Source organism: Sminthopsis crassicaudata, chromosome 2, assembly GCF_048593235.1.
Source record: "Sminthopsis crassicaudata isolate SCR6 chromosome 2, ASM4859323v1, whole genome shotgun sequence".
In the NCBI taxonomy this organism is placed as follows: Eukaryota; Metazoa; Chordata; class Mammalia; order Dasyuromorphia; family Dasyuridae; genus Sminthopsis; species Sminthopsis crassicaudata.
Window position 1 is genome coordinate 522178016 of NC_133618.1, and position 16059 is coordinate 522194074.

General features: G+C 33.0%; 1 protein-coding gene across 1 annotated transcript in view; it reads right to left on the reverse strand.

Annotated features, from left to right (window-relative positions):
* TRPM7 (transient receptor potential cation channel subfamily M member 7) overlaps positions 1-16059 on the reverse strand; it is a 127571-nt gene that overhangs the window by 7155 nt on the left and 104357 nt on the right. Inside the window, exons 26-34 of the mRNA XM_074294493.1 lie at positions 14204-14940; positions 12666-12745; positions 12144-12203; positions 8459-8555; positions 7916-7986; positions 6942-6976; positions 1943-1968; positions 649-699; positions 34-99 (exon numbers count right to left, since the gene is read on the reverse strand). Coding sequence (XP_074150594.1) covers positions 34-99; positions 649-699; positions 1943-1968; positions 6942-6976; positions 7916-7986; positions 8459-8555; positions 12144-12203; positions 12666-12745; positions 14204-14940 — 1223 coding nt within the window. The remainder of the gene's footprint in view (positions 1-33; positions 100-648; positions 700-1942; positions 1969-6941; positions 6977-7915; positions 7987-8458; positions 8556-12143; positions 12204-12665; positions 12746-14203; positions 14941-16059) is intronic.

The window sequence follows — 16059 nt, forward strand, 5'->3', positions numbered from 1 at the left end:
ACATACATAAGAAATTATTTTGTTTATTTTTACCTCTTGGAGGCACAGGAGTGAATGGAATGCTTTGTGATAACCTCATCAAGTTATTTCTTTCCACAGCTGCAAAACAAGTATACAAAATTAAAACTTTAAATATCCATTCATTCAACAAGTTTTTATGAAGTACAAACTACATGTAAGGTACCATGCTGGCTACTGGGAATAAAAAGACAAAAACCTGTCCTTACCTATAAGGAATTTGGAATCCACTTGGAAGAATGGGTACCAAGTAACATTTAAACAGGTAGCAGCAATAAAATCTGATTAAAGTACCAAAATCACTTAGGGGAAATATGTTGGAGGTTGCACCTGAACTGAATTTTGAAGGAACTACAAGATTACAGAGGGCAAAAGTGGGATGTAAAACAGGCCTATGGGACAACACATGTGAAGGTAGGTTGCTGAGTTAGGAAAGGGCAAACAGATTCTGCTGGAACACAGTACGTGTGTGGTAGTAATAATAATAGCAAAGTCTGGAAAGACAGGCTGAAGTCATACACGGAAGGTTTTAAATTCAAGTTGTTGTTTTTTTTTTAATCTTGCAAATTTTTAACAAATTTATTTCCAGAAGAAGTGACATTTTCATTTTCAATTTTTGAAGTCACTGACCTGAATAGTAGTAATTTATATCCATAACTGGCTTAAAAGGAGATGCAATACCTAAAAAGGCAAAGAAATAAGTGTGACTCTACAGAATTAACTGGTCTGGATGTTTGTCAGTCAGTCAAGAAGCATTTATTAAATACCAGCAGTGTGCCTAACTATGCAAAGAACTAGGGATCTAAAAAAAGGCAAAACAGTCCACCCCCTCCAAAAACTCAAATTCTAATAAGGGAGACAATATGCAAACAATTAGGTATATAAAAGAGACAGGTAGAATAGGTAGAAAGTAGTGTTTAAAATGTTAAAAGAAATTAACTTCCTATGACACATTCAAGAAAGAAAAAAAACCATTTCTGAGGGAAATTCAAGAAATTTATTCAAAACAAAAATAGGCAAATTAGTTTTTTTTTTTCTTTTAAAAGAGGGAATTTAGAAGAAGCTAGTTGGTGGTATAGATACAGCACTAACCCTGAAATCAGGAGGATCTGAGTTCAAATCTGGCCTGAGACACACCATTTCCCGGCTATGTGACCCTGGGCGAGTCACTTAACCCCAATTGCCCCAGCAAAAACAAACAAATAAATAAAATCTGGTTAAATGAGGCAATAGCAAAATGACACTGTGTTGCTTGAAACACATTTTAAAAATCTAGGTGTATGTGTAAAAATGAGGACAATGAATGTAACATATTGTTTTCAGTATCAGCCACAACTGTTGACCATATTCTGGGGTAGGGAAGCGGGATTCTAAATGTGAGACTTAAAGGGTGATGGGAATAGAGACAAAAATGTAGGGTCAGATCTTTACAATAACCTGCTCTCTTAGCATATTTTAGTTTCTCTGATATTTAATAGTTGAGGATCTGAGTTCAGTGTAATATGAGTTAACCAGTTTGCTGTTTGTTCCATAGGCATGAAATCAGAATAACTGTGTACCTATAATAAGATGAGCAATAAACAAATAAATAAATAAAACATCAAAAAGAGATTGTCAACCTCATGGGCACTGTATCTAAGTTTTGAATTTCTGACAATTTAAAAAAAAATAATATGATTGAGGAAGAGGGTAATAATTTACCATCTAGAAGAAACATGGTATATACACATTGTAGAAATAAAGATTTCAGAGGCAGAAATAGAAGAAAGTTGATAAGATTGGAGAAAATCCCACTATCTTAATTTCAGAAGGAAAGAAATACCTTCAAATCTTAATTTCCCCAAATTACTATACCTAGGATAGTTTGGTAATGCAATTACAAGTCATACATAATCCTGTACAGTAAAGAAACTTCACTCCTTACCATTAGCTGTTTCCTCTTCAGGTGGCCTGGAGAAATGTTACACAAAGGAAAAAGGTATTAAGTTATAAAAATCTTTTCTTTTTAATATATTCTCATGTTGAACATTATACATGGTACCAACAAAATTATACGATAATCAATTCTGATGGATGTAGCCCTCTTTAACAATGGGATGATTCAAACCAGTTCCAATTGTTCAATCATGAAGAGAGCCATCTACATCCAGAGAGAGAACTGTGAAAATTGAGTATGGTTCACAACATAGCATTTTCACTCTTTTGTTGTTGCTTCTCTTTTTTTCTTGTGCACGATAACTATATAAGTATGTATGTGTATATTGGAGTTGTTATGTAGTTCTACCATGTTTAACATATATTGGACTACTTGCCATCTTGGGGAGGGCATTGGAGAAGAGGGAGAAAACTGGAATACAGGGTTTTGCAATGGTAAGGGGCAGGGTGAAAGGAGAGAGACAACAGAATAAATGGGGGAAATAGATAGCAAGAGTAATTGTGAAAAAAAATTGAAACATGTTTCTCTGATAAATGCTTCATTTCTCAAACACATAGAACTGAGTCAAATTTAAAAAAATCAGAGCCAATCCCCAATTGATAAATGATCAAAAGATAAATTTTAGATGAAGTAATCATAGCTATATATTGTTGTATAAAAATACAACTTGATATAGATTAGAAAAATGCAAATTAAAACAATTCTGTGTTGAAGGGGATGTGGAAAACAGGGACACTGAAACATTGTTGGTGGAACTGTGAATAATACATCCAGTCATTCTGGAGAGCAATTTGGAAATATGCTCAAAAAGTTATTAAACTGTGCATACCCTTTGACCCAGCAGTGTTGCTATTGGATTTGTATCCCAAAGAAATCTTAAAGAAGGGAAAGGGACCTGTATGTACAAGAATGTTTGTGTCAGCCCTCTTTGTGGTGGCCAGAAACTGGAAACTATGTGGATGCCCATCAATTGGAGATTGGCTGACTAAATTGTGGTATATGAATGTTATGGAATATTATTGTTCTATAAGAAATGACCAACAGGATGATTTCAGAAAGGCCTGGAGAGACTTACATGAACTGATGCTGAGTGAAATGAGCAGGACCAGGAAATCGTTATATACTTCAACAACAATACTGTATGATGATCAATTCTGATGGATATGGCCCTCTTCAACAATGAGATGAACCAAATCAGTTCCAATAGAGCAGTTATGAACTGAACCAGCTACACCCAGCAAAAGAACTCTAGGAGATGATTATGAACCACTACATTGAATTTCCAATCCCTCTAAGTTTGTCCGTCTGCATTTTGGATTTCCTTCACAGGCTAATTGTACACTATTTCAAAGTCTGATTCTTTTTGTATAGCAAAAGAACTATTTGGTCATGTATACATATATTGTATTTAATTTATACTCTAACATATTTAACATGTATTGGTCAACCTGCCATCTGGGGGAGGGGGGGAGGAAGAAGGGGAAAAATTAGAACAAAAGATTTGGCAATTGTCAATGTTGTAAAATTACCCATTTCTGAAATACATGTTTAATTGGCTAATAATGATGATAATGCTGGAAGGGGATATGGGAAAAATGCCACATTGATGCAATGTTGCTGAAGTTATGAACTCTTTCAACCATTCTAGAGAGCCATTTGGAACATGCTCAAAGGGCTATAAAACCATGCATATCCCATGACCTAGCAATAATCACTATAAGAGTGTATCCTAGAAGATAAAAAGGAAAAGGAATTACATATACTAAAAATATTTATAGCAGTTCTTTTCTGGGGGCAAAGAATTTGGAAATTGAGGGGCTATCCATCAATTAGGGAATGGCTGGGTGAACTGTAATGAGAAACAGCTAAATCACTATTGTTTAGAGAAATGCAAATTAAGATAACTTTGAGGTACCACTTTACACCTTTCTAATTGGTTTAGATGAGAGGAAAAAATGTTTGAGGGGATGTGGAAAACTGGCACACTAATGCATTGTTGGTGGAGTTGTAAGTTCATTCAGCCATTCTGAAGAACAATTTGGAATTATGGCCAAAGGGCTATCAAAACCTACATACTCTTTTATCTAGGGGTGTCACTCCTGGGCCTGTATCCCAAAGAGATCATAAAAGAGGGAAAAGAACCAAATATATGTGCAAAAATGTTTGTTAGCAGCCCTTTTTATAGTGGCAAGGAACTGGAAACTAAGTGGATGCTATCAATTAGGAAATGAGTAAATAAATAACCATATATGAATGTAAAAGAATGTTATTGTTCTATCAGAAATAATGAAAAGAGTGATTTCAGAAAAGCCTGGAAAGAATTACATAAATTTGTGCTGAGTGAAGTGAGTAGAACCAGAAGAACAGTTAAAAAAAGATTAAGCGATGATAAACTCTGATAGAATTAGCTCTTCTCAGCAATCCAATGATCCAAGACAATTGTAATAATCTTGAGATAGATAATGCCATCTGCATTCAGAGAAAGAACCATGCAGACTGAAGGGAAACCTAAAGCATGTCGCATTCTCATTCTCATTCTCATTCTCATATTCTCGTCGTCTCTCTCTCTCTCTCTCTCGTCTCGTCGTCTCTCTCTCTATATATATATATATATATATACTACTAATCTATATACTAATACTATCTACTACTACTACACACACCACACCCCCCACCCACCACACAATGCATTCAGAAAAACCTGGAAAAATCTCCATGAGTTGATCACACAAGGGAAATGTAACAGGAACACTGTAACGATGACAAGCTATGAATGACAACTATTCTCAGCAGTATAATGATCCAAGGATCTGTCTGATTCTGAAGGACTTAAGAGAAAAAAAATGCCATCCACAACCAGAGAAAGAACCAATGTTATCTGAATGCACATTGGAGTATACTTTAAAAATTTTTCTCAAATGGCTTTTTTCAGGTCTGTTTTCTTTTCAACAGGACTATTATGGAAAAGTTGTGCATGACTACATATGTATAACCTACAGTGAATTGCTTGCATTCTCAATAAGAAGGGGTAGCAAGGCAAGGAGGAAAGGAAAGAATCTAGAACTCAAAATGAATGTTAAAAATGTTAAAAAAACGTTTTTAAATGTAATGGGCAAAATACTAAATAAAAGACAAACTAATTAACATGATGAATACAGAATCATAGAAAAATTTAAATTAATGCAAAATGAAAGAGAACCAGAAAAATAATATATACAATGTAAATTGTAAGAAACACCAAAAAAATGAAGACATCAGGAAATTATATTGATAAACCTTCTTTTCAAAGTGTTAGAAAAAACCTCCACTATTTTACAGTGATGGGGGGGCTCAATAGTGTGGAATACTGCATAGGTCAGTTCTGTGAATACAGCATAGGTTCTCTCATTTTTTAATCAAAAAATTTTAAAAAAATTTTTTATTTTCAAAATAAATGCAAAGATAGTTTTCAGCATTCACCCTTGCAAAGCCTTTTGTTCTAAATTTTTCTCTCTCCTTTCCCTTCACTCCCTTCCTCTAGAAGGAGGAAATAAACCATTAGAGGTTAAACATGAAATTCTTCTAAATATTTCCACATTTATCATGCTCAAAAGAAAAATCAGATCAAAAAGGAAAAAAAAAATGAGGAAAAAACTCAAGCAAACAACAAAAAAGGTGAAAATACTGTGTTGTGATCCATACTCAGTTCCCCCAATTCTCTCTCTGGATGCATATGGCTTTCTCCATTACAAATCTATTACCCTGAATCACTTCATTGATGAAAAGAGCCAAGTACATCAGAATTGATCATAACATAATCCAGATGTCGTGTACAATGTTTTCTTGGTTCTGCTCATTTCACTTGGCATCAGTTCATGTAAGTCTTTCCAGGCTTTTCTGAAATCATCCTGCTGATCGTTTCTTACAGAACAATAATATTCCATAACATTCATATACTATAACTTATTTAGCTATTCTCCAATTGATGGGCACCCATTCAGTTTCCAGTTTCTAGCCACTACAAAAAGGGCTACCACAAACATTTTTGCACATATGGATCCCTATCCCTCCTTTATGATCCCTTTAGGATACAAGCTCAGTAGAAACACTGCTGAATCAAGGGTGTGCACATTTTGATAGCACTTTGGGCAAAGTTCCAAATTGCTCTCCAGAATGGTTAGATCAGTCCACAACTCTACCAACAATGTATTAGTGCCCCCGTTTTCCACTCCTCCAACACTTATCATTATCTTTTCCTGTCATCTTAGCCAATTTGTGTCTCATTTTAAAATGATGAATGGCTTTCTAGGAGAAGGGATGTGAGCAAAGATATGAGAAATCTAGTCAATGTGAAAATAAAATTCTCAGTCCAGGAAAAGTCAGAGTTCCACTTGTAGAACATGTGGAACTTTATGTTGGTTCCATTATTGGTCAATGTAGGAACTTCTTTATATATAGCAGGAAAACATCCAATTACAAACTATAAACCTAGTTAACTGAAAACAACAACAACAACAACAAAAAAAAAACCCCTCATCAATCTCAGATACTCTCCTTTATTCCCTTTATCTAATCTCCCAATAATTCTTTTCATTTTTTTTCCTATAAAATATCTTTCCAATTTGTTTTTTCTCTCTATACTCACAATTGCCATCTTAGTTTAGGCTTTAATCACCAAATAATTAGTATTACTTCTAGTATCTCTATACTAAAATCTACATACAATTATTAGTAGTAAACTAAAGATATGAATTGTTAACGAAAAACTTCATTAAAAAAAGAACAGAAGCAAAAATTAAGTAAAATTTCTTGATTATCTGTGCCAAGAGAGGAATAAGGGGAAAAAGAGGAAAGATATATTTTTCATATAAATATCCCATGGACAAACAAATGTTAAATGACATGCTATATACATAGCATGAATAGAATATATGAAGCTATATACATAGCATGAACAGATATATGAACAGAATATCTTAACAGCCTGAAATTTAAAAAGCCTACTTACATTTGAGTATTTGCTGTTCTATCTTGTAACCAATCCTTTAAACAATAGAGAAAAAAAAGTCAAGTTATTTTTAATAATCTCAAAGCAAAATAAATCTTAGAACCACTTTTTATTTCAAACAAAATACTTTAAAAATCCTAATTTTAAAACTGCCATTTAATAAAATTATGAATAACAGTTATAGTAAGACACTCATGGCAATCAATGAATTTTCCAGGCATCAAAATTGCCTTTTAAAAAGATTTATTATTTTAACCATTCTATATTAAGATAGTTAAAAAGTATATTAAATATTTCTCTGTCTTCTTAAAGATTATATTGATCAGAAGTTTTTCTTTACTACTCAAGATTCATCAGTGTTAACTGAGTGATGACCTAAGGGCTTCTTTGAGAGCATTAGCTGATGAAGCTTTAATGTCTGGACTATTTTTAGTTGAACAATTATAGGTAGCTAAGAAAGCTATTTTGTTTACCATAATCTTTGATTCTGAGGTAAGGCTAGGATTGCCAACATGTGATTAAGTGTTATGATTTTGTCTTAGGTTTACATAAGTTGAACTATGTATCTCCACATTATAGTAGTATAAAGAGAAATCTGTGTTCAATTCTAATATAAAGGGAACCGTATTATAAAAAGTCACAATTTCTAATTCCAAAATTAGGTTTATTAACAATTTGATTCTAAGTCATAAAATCCACTTGGTTTGCCGACAGTCAGTCCCTCCTAAGTAGGGAGCATTCAGAGAAATATAAATTCTTTGGACTAGATTGATTTTTTTTTTTTTTAAAGATCTGGTGTCAGAAATTCTGCCTATACTTTTTGCTTTCAATATATTTTACTATTTACAAAGTTTTGCTTAAAATTTCAACACAATTTTAAAAAAAACTATCACAAAATACCAACACTTTTCATTCGTATAGTTATTCTCTGATACACTGTGTAAAGTTTATAATTGTTAAATAAAATTACAAACCGAAAGTAAGGCTGCTTTGGAATCCACATTATGGGTGTCTTCTGCAGATGCTCTTCTATTGCTATTTTGTACTTAAAAAGAAAAAAAATTTTTTGAAGTAAAAAACTCAATTACTTGGAATACTGAATAACCAAACATTTGACTTTTTTTTCTAAGCATAATATAGAACTTTAAATTTTTCTGAATCTTTTCTTGCTTGTGAGTCTCAAAGCTCAGGAGAAAAATAAGTTATGATAAACTAATCTACTACAAATTCATGCTTATCTAACTTATATAGGTCTTTGCTCTTTCAATCTTTATAGTAACCATTTGTTTTATTTTCATTTTTGTGGCTATTTTAAAACTCTTTAAATGATTCAGTTTACTATCCTTTTGCTTCTTTTCAGATAGTCTTACCTCATACTTTGCCATAAGGAAATTAAACATAAACACACCCAACTACTTTTCTCAGAATCAAGTATTAGTATCTAATATTTCTTCTTTTACCTTTATATTGGAGGAAAACGTATGCTTTTGATTCTAAGAACAAAGCAAAATACTTACCTTGGTCTGAGTGAAGGGAGATGGGTATTTTGGCACATTCAGTTAATCCAGCATAAGAACTCACATGTTTCAAAGAGTTGTCAGGAGGAAGATCACTCTGCAGAAAACATTGCAGTAATCTTTAAGAAGCTTGTTTATAACATTATGTTTTTAATCTTATAAGAAGTGTCCTATTTGGTCACAATCATGGCTCCTTCAGCCAGGTATTCCATTTACTATAGATATAAAAAGAATATATCAAACAACATGATGAGACAGATGTCAACATCAGAGATCAGGAACTCTTCCTTAGCACCTCATTATGATCCTGTGGGCCCTAAGTTTATCACATATATGGAAATGTTCTATTTGTTGAGGTATGCCAAGTTCCTAAAAAGATTATTTTCATATTAAATGAAAGGAAAGAAACCAAACACCTTATAACAGGAAAGCTCATTTGTAAACCACCAAAAACCCTATTCTTTTAGCTTCAGTGTATATGCCACTTCTATGAAGTTTACTTTAGCTGATTGTGACGTGATCTCTCCTTTCTCTAAATTTCTCAAGTATTTTATAGTACTAGTGTTATTTTTATTAGTTATTGGTTACCTGTAACATCATGTTAGACACTTAATTTTAAATCCTATTAAATAGTAAAGTCTTGACCATGAACAATGTTCCACGCCTTAGACAAGCCACTAATCTTAAAATGCTCTAAGTTTTCTCACCTATCAAAATATAGACTAGATAATCAGATCCTATCTAATGTTAAAATTACACACATCTCTACAGTCTAACTGTTGCACAAAACAGACAATATGTTTAATTAAATGAAAATAAATGAAATTGCAAACTGCCAAGTCCTTCACTAAAATCTGAAAAGAGGTTTTGTTTTACCTTTGTCAATACAATAGCAATCCAAATATATGATTTATGTCCATAGAGTTTTAAGTAGAAAAAACTCACTCACATACTGCCTCTTACATTTGCTCCTTTGTAACATAGTAAAAAATTGGCCATCAAATAAGTGGGTAAGGATATCTAGGTTATTAGTACTGCATTCATAGATAAGATCCTACAATCTAAAAGCTGACAGGAAACATGGGAAAATTAAATTCTAAAGAAATAATTATGATTAAATAACAGAAGGAATTGAGACTGGAAATATTAGTAGTAATTAGGACCAACAATAGCATTTAAAACTATTCTGGGAATAAAATACACCTAAGATAAAAAGAAGTACTCAAATGGGAGAAAATTTTTGTATCACACTATTCTGGAAGTTTAAAGAAGGCATAGATGGGGTAATGACAAATGTGAAAGCAAAATCAAAATATCAAAATTTATTTTGATTCTTCCTTCTATACTAAGGAAGACTAATATTCAGAGAAGAAGCAAGAGAAGTAAATAGTTGACAGCTGAAATCCAAACAAGTAAAATTGTTATCTTGATTTTTTTTAAAAGGTAGAATCTTGAACCATTATGTACAGTAAAATTCTAGAACTGGATTGGCTTCTGATTTATTGGAAACAATATATAATTGCTAAAAGTCAACAGAAATGATCAAAAAGGAAAGAGAGAAAGTAATAAGCAATGAATGTGAGCCTACTATATATCAGGCATTGTGTTCAGTGCATTACAAATATCTCATTTGAACCTCATAACAACCCTGCAAGGTAAGGCTATTTCATTATCATCACCATTTTAGAGTTTAGGAAACTGAAGTTAAGTGATTTGTCCAGTCACATAGCTAATAAGTATCTGAGGCAAAATTTGAACTTGGGTCTTATAGATTCCAGGCCTAGCATTCTATCCAAAATTCTATAAAATTTATGGTATCATTCTTAGACACAAGATGGAGAATAACAGATTAGAAGTTAGTACAATTAAATGGATTCACTTAGATGAATGATTGCACTCAAAAAGCAGTTAGTTATTAATAGGTTTATGTTCATTTGGAGGAAGAGTTCTATTAAAAGTGATCTGGAAAGCTGTCCTTGCTACTATATAATTCAATACCCCTATCTTACCAAACCTTCACGCCCCAAGTTCCTTAAAAGAAAGCATAGAATGAATGCTTACATAATTAAAATAATAGTCTACATTATAAAATGGCCCAAAGATAGACATAAAGTACAACACTTAGGGTAAAAAAAAAAAATCAACTATACAAGTACAGGATGGGGGAAGATGAGATATATGACTTGTGAATGGATTATAAACTTATTATAGATACGACTGTGATGCAATCAAAAAGGTTAAGGTGATCTTAAACCTATATATCAAAAGAGTTAATAAGTCTTAGATATGCTCTCTCCTGGGTAAGACTAATGGAAAATACTGTTTTCTGTTCCGAGTGCTGCATTTTACAATACATGCTGAAAAAGTAGAATTCATTCAGAACAGGGTCATCAAAAAAGTGTTTTCCCTTTTCTTTTCTTTTTTTTTGCAGTCTACCTCCTTCTTAGCTCTTTCCTCACCAGGAGATATATATCTTCTTTCCTTCTTCCAAAACTTTCATGTTATTTCCCAATGGGAAAAAAAAAAAAGTTGGAAAAGAGTACTCTTGCCTTTGACATAATTCTAAATTTTCCTAAAAGATAGGATAGGTTGATAAGATTTGTCAACGTCTATTTGTTTTTTCAAATTACACATAAATGTACATTCCTTCTTATAACATGTTAGCTCCTATAAACACTCAAAGTACCAAAGGTATCATAGGATAACCTCAAAATCTTGTATGTGCATACATATTATATATATATATATATATATATATATATATATATATATATATATATATATATATATATATATATATATATATATATATATATATATATATATATATATATGTATATATATATCTCCTTTATTCAACATGTCTAAATCTTAATTCATTATCTACTTACTCTGTTGAAGCCTTCTCCTATTCCTAACTTTCCCTCTGCTGTTGGGGGCACCATCAACCTCCCAGTCACCAAGGCTTACAACTAAAATGTCATCATCAACTCTTCATGAATTCTGCCACTTTCACTTTTGTAACATTCCCTACACAAAAGATACTTTTCCCCCATTGACTCTGATACTATCCTGGGACAAACCAACACTACTTCCTCACTGCAGTCCGTCCTCCATTTAAAGTGATCTTCCTTAAGCACAAGTTTGATTATATCAACCCTTTTCCCCCAAATCAATAAAATCCAGTGGCTATCTATTGTTTCCAGATTTAAAAACAAAATCTGTTTGTTTTTTGAAGACTACTCCTACCTTTCCATTATTATTAAACTTCACTCACCCCAACATATTCTCTTATCCAGTTTCCTAATTGGTTTCCTTAGTGTTGCTTGCACAAAACACTACTTCCTGACCAATCATTTTCACTGGTTGTATCCCATGCCTGCAATTATCTCCCTCTTATCATTTTTCTGGATTCCTTGAGGTGCTAGCTAAAAAATTTCATCTACTAGGAGCCTTTTTCTGATTCCTCTTAATGTTAGGGGCTTCTTTATATTATCTTCCAACTTATCCTATCCTATTTTTGGGTATCCTATTTACATACTCACTTGTAAATATGTTGTCTCTCCTTATACTGTGAACTCTTTGAAAGCAATAACTGCTTTCTGCCTTTACTTACTTAGCACAGTTATGATACATGATAAGCACTTAATAAATGCTTTTTGACTGGACTTGTAAAAGCTTTTACCTGATATTTAGGAATCTCTACATCCTCTGGGATGGTCTTCTTTATATCTTTCTGCTGTTCCTGTTTGAAGTAAGCAAACGATAAACTTCTTTATACTTTAGTATTTGATAATCAATTTTATATATGGTATTTTAATTCAAAATTGTTTGAATTATATTTCTTTTGTATCTTTACTTATTTAAACAAATCCATTTCTACAAGTCAGATAACAAAACTACATAACTCAAAAACAATTTCTTACTGATAGACTTGTTTATGCAAGTAGTTGACTGCAGTGACAAAATCAAGACTAGAAGATGATAATCAGTAAAGGTGACCAATCCATTCTTCTCAGTTCCCAAGTATATTTATTGACATATAGGGTCAATTTTAGACAGCTAGGGTAATTCATTATCAAGTGAGAAATCTTAGCTGAGACTACAATTCATTTTCATAAAATACAATATTTTAAATTTTACTTTGAATTAAACATTTTAAATAGTGAAAGCAAACTGTACAATGTATTGTATAGGTTTTACCTACCAGAATATTTACACCTATTATTTCTTTCATCTTATATGATGCCTCTTTAAACCTTTGTAACTCCATGCTGTCTCTGTGACCTTTAGTAAAAAATCAAATAGAAAACATTTTAGTATTTTTTTGCATATTTGTAAATGCTGAACTGAGGACACAGGCTTTATGTTGTTTTTAAAGTAATATTAAGAAATCAGTTTTATCTAGTCACTTCTCTAGTCTCTCTGGTAACCAAGGAAAAATATTTGGTCTATGAGCCACAATTTCTGGCAGATTTTTCTGCCAGACGTTTACTGCCTCTATCCCATGGTATTTGAAGTGGCTCTTTAAACTACCCTAAATATATATGTACTGTGACATCTAGAAGGAACCAACCATTGCAGCTGATGGCCTGGCACTGAAACTAGGCAGTTTAGGAAGAGAAGTCTATCATAACTGCTCAATTTGATTTAGTGTTTTGCCAGAACCTAAATGGCAATCATATCAAAACAGGAAGTTTTTACTGGTTTTATCTTGTCCACAAAATGTTTGTTTATATCAATTCATTCTAAAGCTACTGCTTTCATAATTCAAGGACCATTAATTTGATCAATGTGGATTTGCCCCCATTTACTGCCCTGTCACTTGAGAGGTTTTGGAAATTTGGCTAAAACATTTATGATTCTGTGCAACTAAACTGGACACATATTCCAAACTTTTTAATTTAGTAGGACTTATCAGAGTTTGTGAGTTGTTGGCAGGACATCTGCTTCCCTCCATGTCTCTGAAACTTATCAGGATAACAGTTGCTCTTAATTGGCATAGAAAATGAATTAAGTTGAATTAAACATACATAAATTTAGTTACATCTAGAAGATGGTAATCGGTAAAGGTGACCAATCCATTCTTCTCAGTTCCCAAGGACATTTATTGACATATAGGGTCAGTTTCAGACTAATTCATTATCAAGTGGGAAATCTTAGGTAAGACTACAATTCATTTTCATAAAATACAATATTTTAAATTTTACTTTGAATTAAACATTTTAATTTTTGTTCCATGTTTTCAACATTAATACTACAAAGTGGCTAAATAAATAAGCATCTAGCCAAGATGAATATCAAAAAATTTAAGAGCTATTAAAGTCACAACTGGTCAACAATGAAACAGAAAATTCCAATAAATGTGCAAAGATTGTGAAAAGAACCGTATTGAAAATGGGAAGAAAGGAAGGATAGGGACAAGGATGATTTTTAAAAATAAAAGAAAAACCATCCATGCATATGTTTTGTAAATAAAAAGCTTTAATTAAAAAAAAAAAGAAAATTAAGACAAAAAAAAGGAAAAAAGGAATTAAAAAAAAGTAAAATAAACAGAGCATGAACAAGTTTGAAAAGAAAAATAGGGTAATATTGAAGCCAACATGTTAAACTGGATATATATTTTCACATATAATGCTCTGTACATGAAAATGTAATTATTATTTGATATTTGCAAAGTCTGTGATAAAACTTTTTTTAAAGCATGATACCAATATACATATATATAAAAATTATACATCTTACCTACAAATGCTCCAAATTCTATAGCATCTCCTTCTGCAGCTTTAGAGCTAGTATGCTCTTTATCCAGAATTACACTTCCCATCTGACTGGTGCAACATGGCTGAGATGGAGTACTAACAAAAAATTTGTTTGGTGGGGATGAAGGATATGGTGTGCTATTAGATGAACTACCTAATTTCTGGTTTTTATTAATGATTTTTGAGGTCTCTGCAGCATGTGCTCTGTGTCGAAGTTCTGGAGGAAAAATAGCACTTGGAAATAAGGCACCGCCAGAGGAGCCTGCCTCTGGAAAGTTGAATCCTTCCCTCCTAGATATTAATTCTTCCCTTCGAGGTATTAGAGCTAAGTCCTGACCAGTTATCTTACACTGAGCATCTCTTTCATCTCGTATAAAAATGTTACAAAGAAAAGGATTATTATTTTCAAGACCTCCTTGAGGAAGAGAAGAACTGATAGTGTTTCCAACACACTGTTTTTTCCATAAAGAAGATCTTACAGGTCCATCATCAATAAGATTTTGAGCTAAATGTTTAGAAATGCTCAATTCACGTGTAATTTCATTGTGAACTTTACTAGCTTCAGAAGCTTTCTGAGCAGTGAGTGTTTTCAATGTATCTACTGTAAGTGCAGAGAGATCCTGTAAATGCCCAATTTGAGAATCTAAAGAGTGTAATGAACGTTTGATGTAGTTTACTCGATCTCCAACTTCTTTGATCTGAATACACATCTGTTCAACCCTGGAAGGACAGAAAAACAATTTCAAATATAAAAAAGAATAAAGATTTTATAAATTGTTTCCAATATCCATAAATTATAAAGGCCAATGTAACCAAGTCAAAAGACTACAAAAGAAACAATGCCTACAAGGAAGAAATATGGTATCAGACTATGTACACTATATATGCTTCACACAATGTATACCATATATGGTTAGACAACATAAAAATATAGGACTTAGGATGTCAGGCACTGTACTAGGTGCTAGGGATAAAGAAAAGGCAAAAAATGGTTCTTATCCTCAAGGAGCTCACATTTTAATAGGGAAAATAATATGTGAATAACAAGTACAGTCTCAGTCTAGAGTAGAAGAAATGCATCCTCCTTCAGCCTTATTGCATGGATTCAATGATATTCCTGGAAAGCCTATTTTTGGAGAATTATCAGGAAGAACTCAATTTATTCTCTGCTGCACTTGGAAGTGACCAAGATCACAGCTATGTTTGAATCCTTAGGGAGGGGTGAGCCTTCTAAGCAGGAGTAATGGTTAGTAAGGAGGCCTTGGAGAATGTAGGTGGGGTACAAAAGCCATGCTAGACAACACACATCGATGTAATATAAAGTACAATGAGAGGAGTAATAATAGATAATACTAGAAATAATTACTAGAATAGTACTAGAAATATTAGAATATTAATAATTCTAGAATACTAGAAAGATTAGAAATTCCAATAAAAGTGTTTATTTTAAACTGTGAGGGAAGGATAGGGCCCCTGGAGTTTACTGGCAGAGGGGCAATGTGGCCAGACCTGCTCTTTAGGAGTGTCACTTTGGTAGCTGAGTGGGAGGGGTGAAATAGCAAGTTATTGCAACTACCTCGGCCTGAGGTGAGGAGGTCTATCCCGGGTGGCAGCTAGGGCAATGGAGAGAAGGGAAACTGAGAAGCCAGAAATGACAGGGCTTGGCAACAGACTTTATATCAAGAAGACTGCTTTCTTAAAGCAGTGGTCCTCAAACTTTTAAAATAGGGGGCCAATTCACTGTTCCTCAGACTGTGGAAGGGCCGGACTATAGTAAAAACAAAAGCTCACATTCTGTCTCTGCCCCTCAGCCCATTTGCCATAACCCGGCTGGCGGCA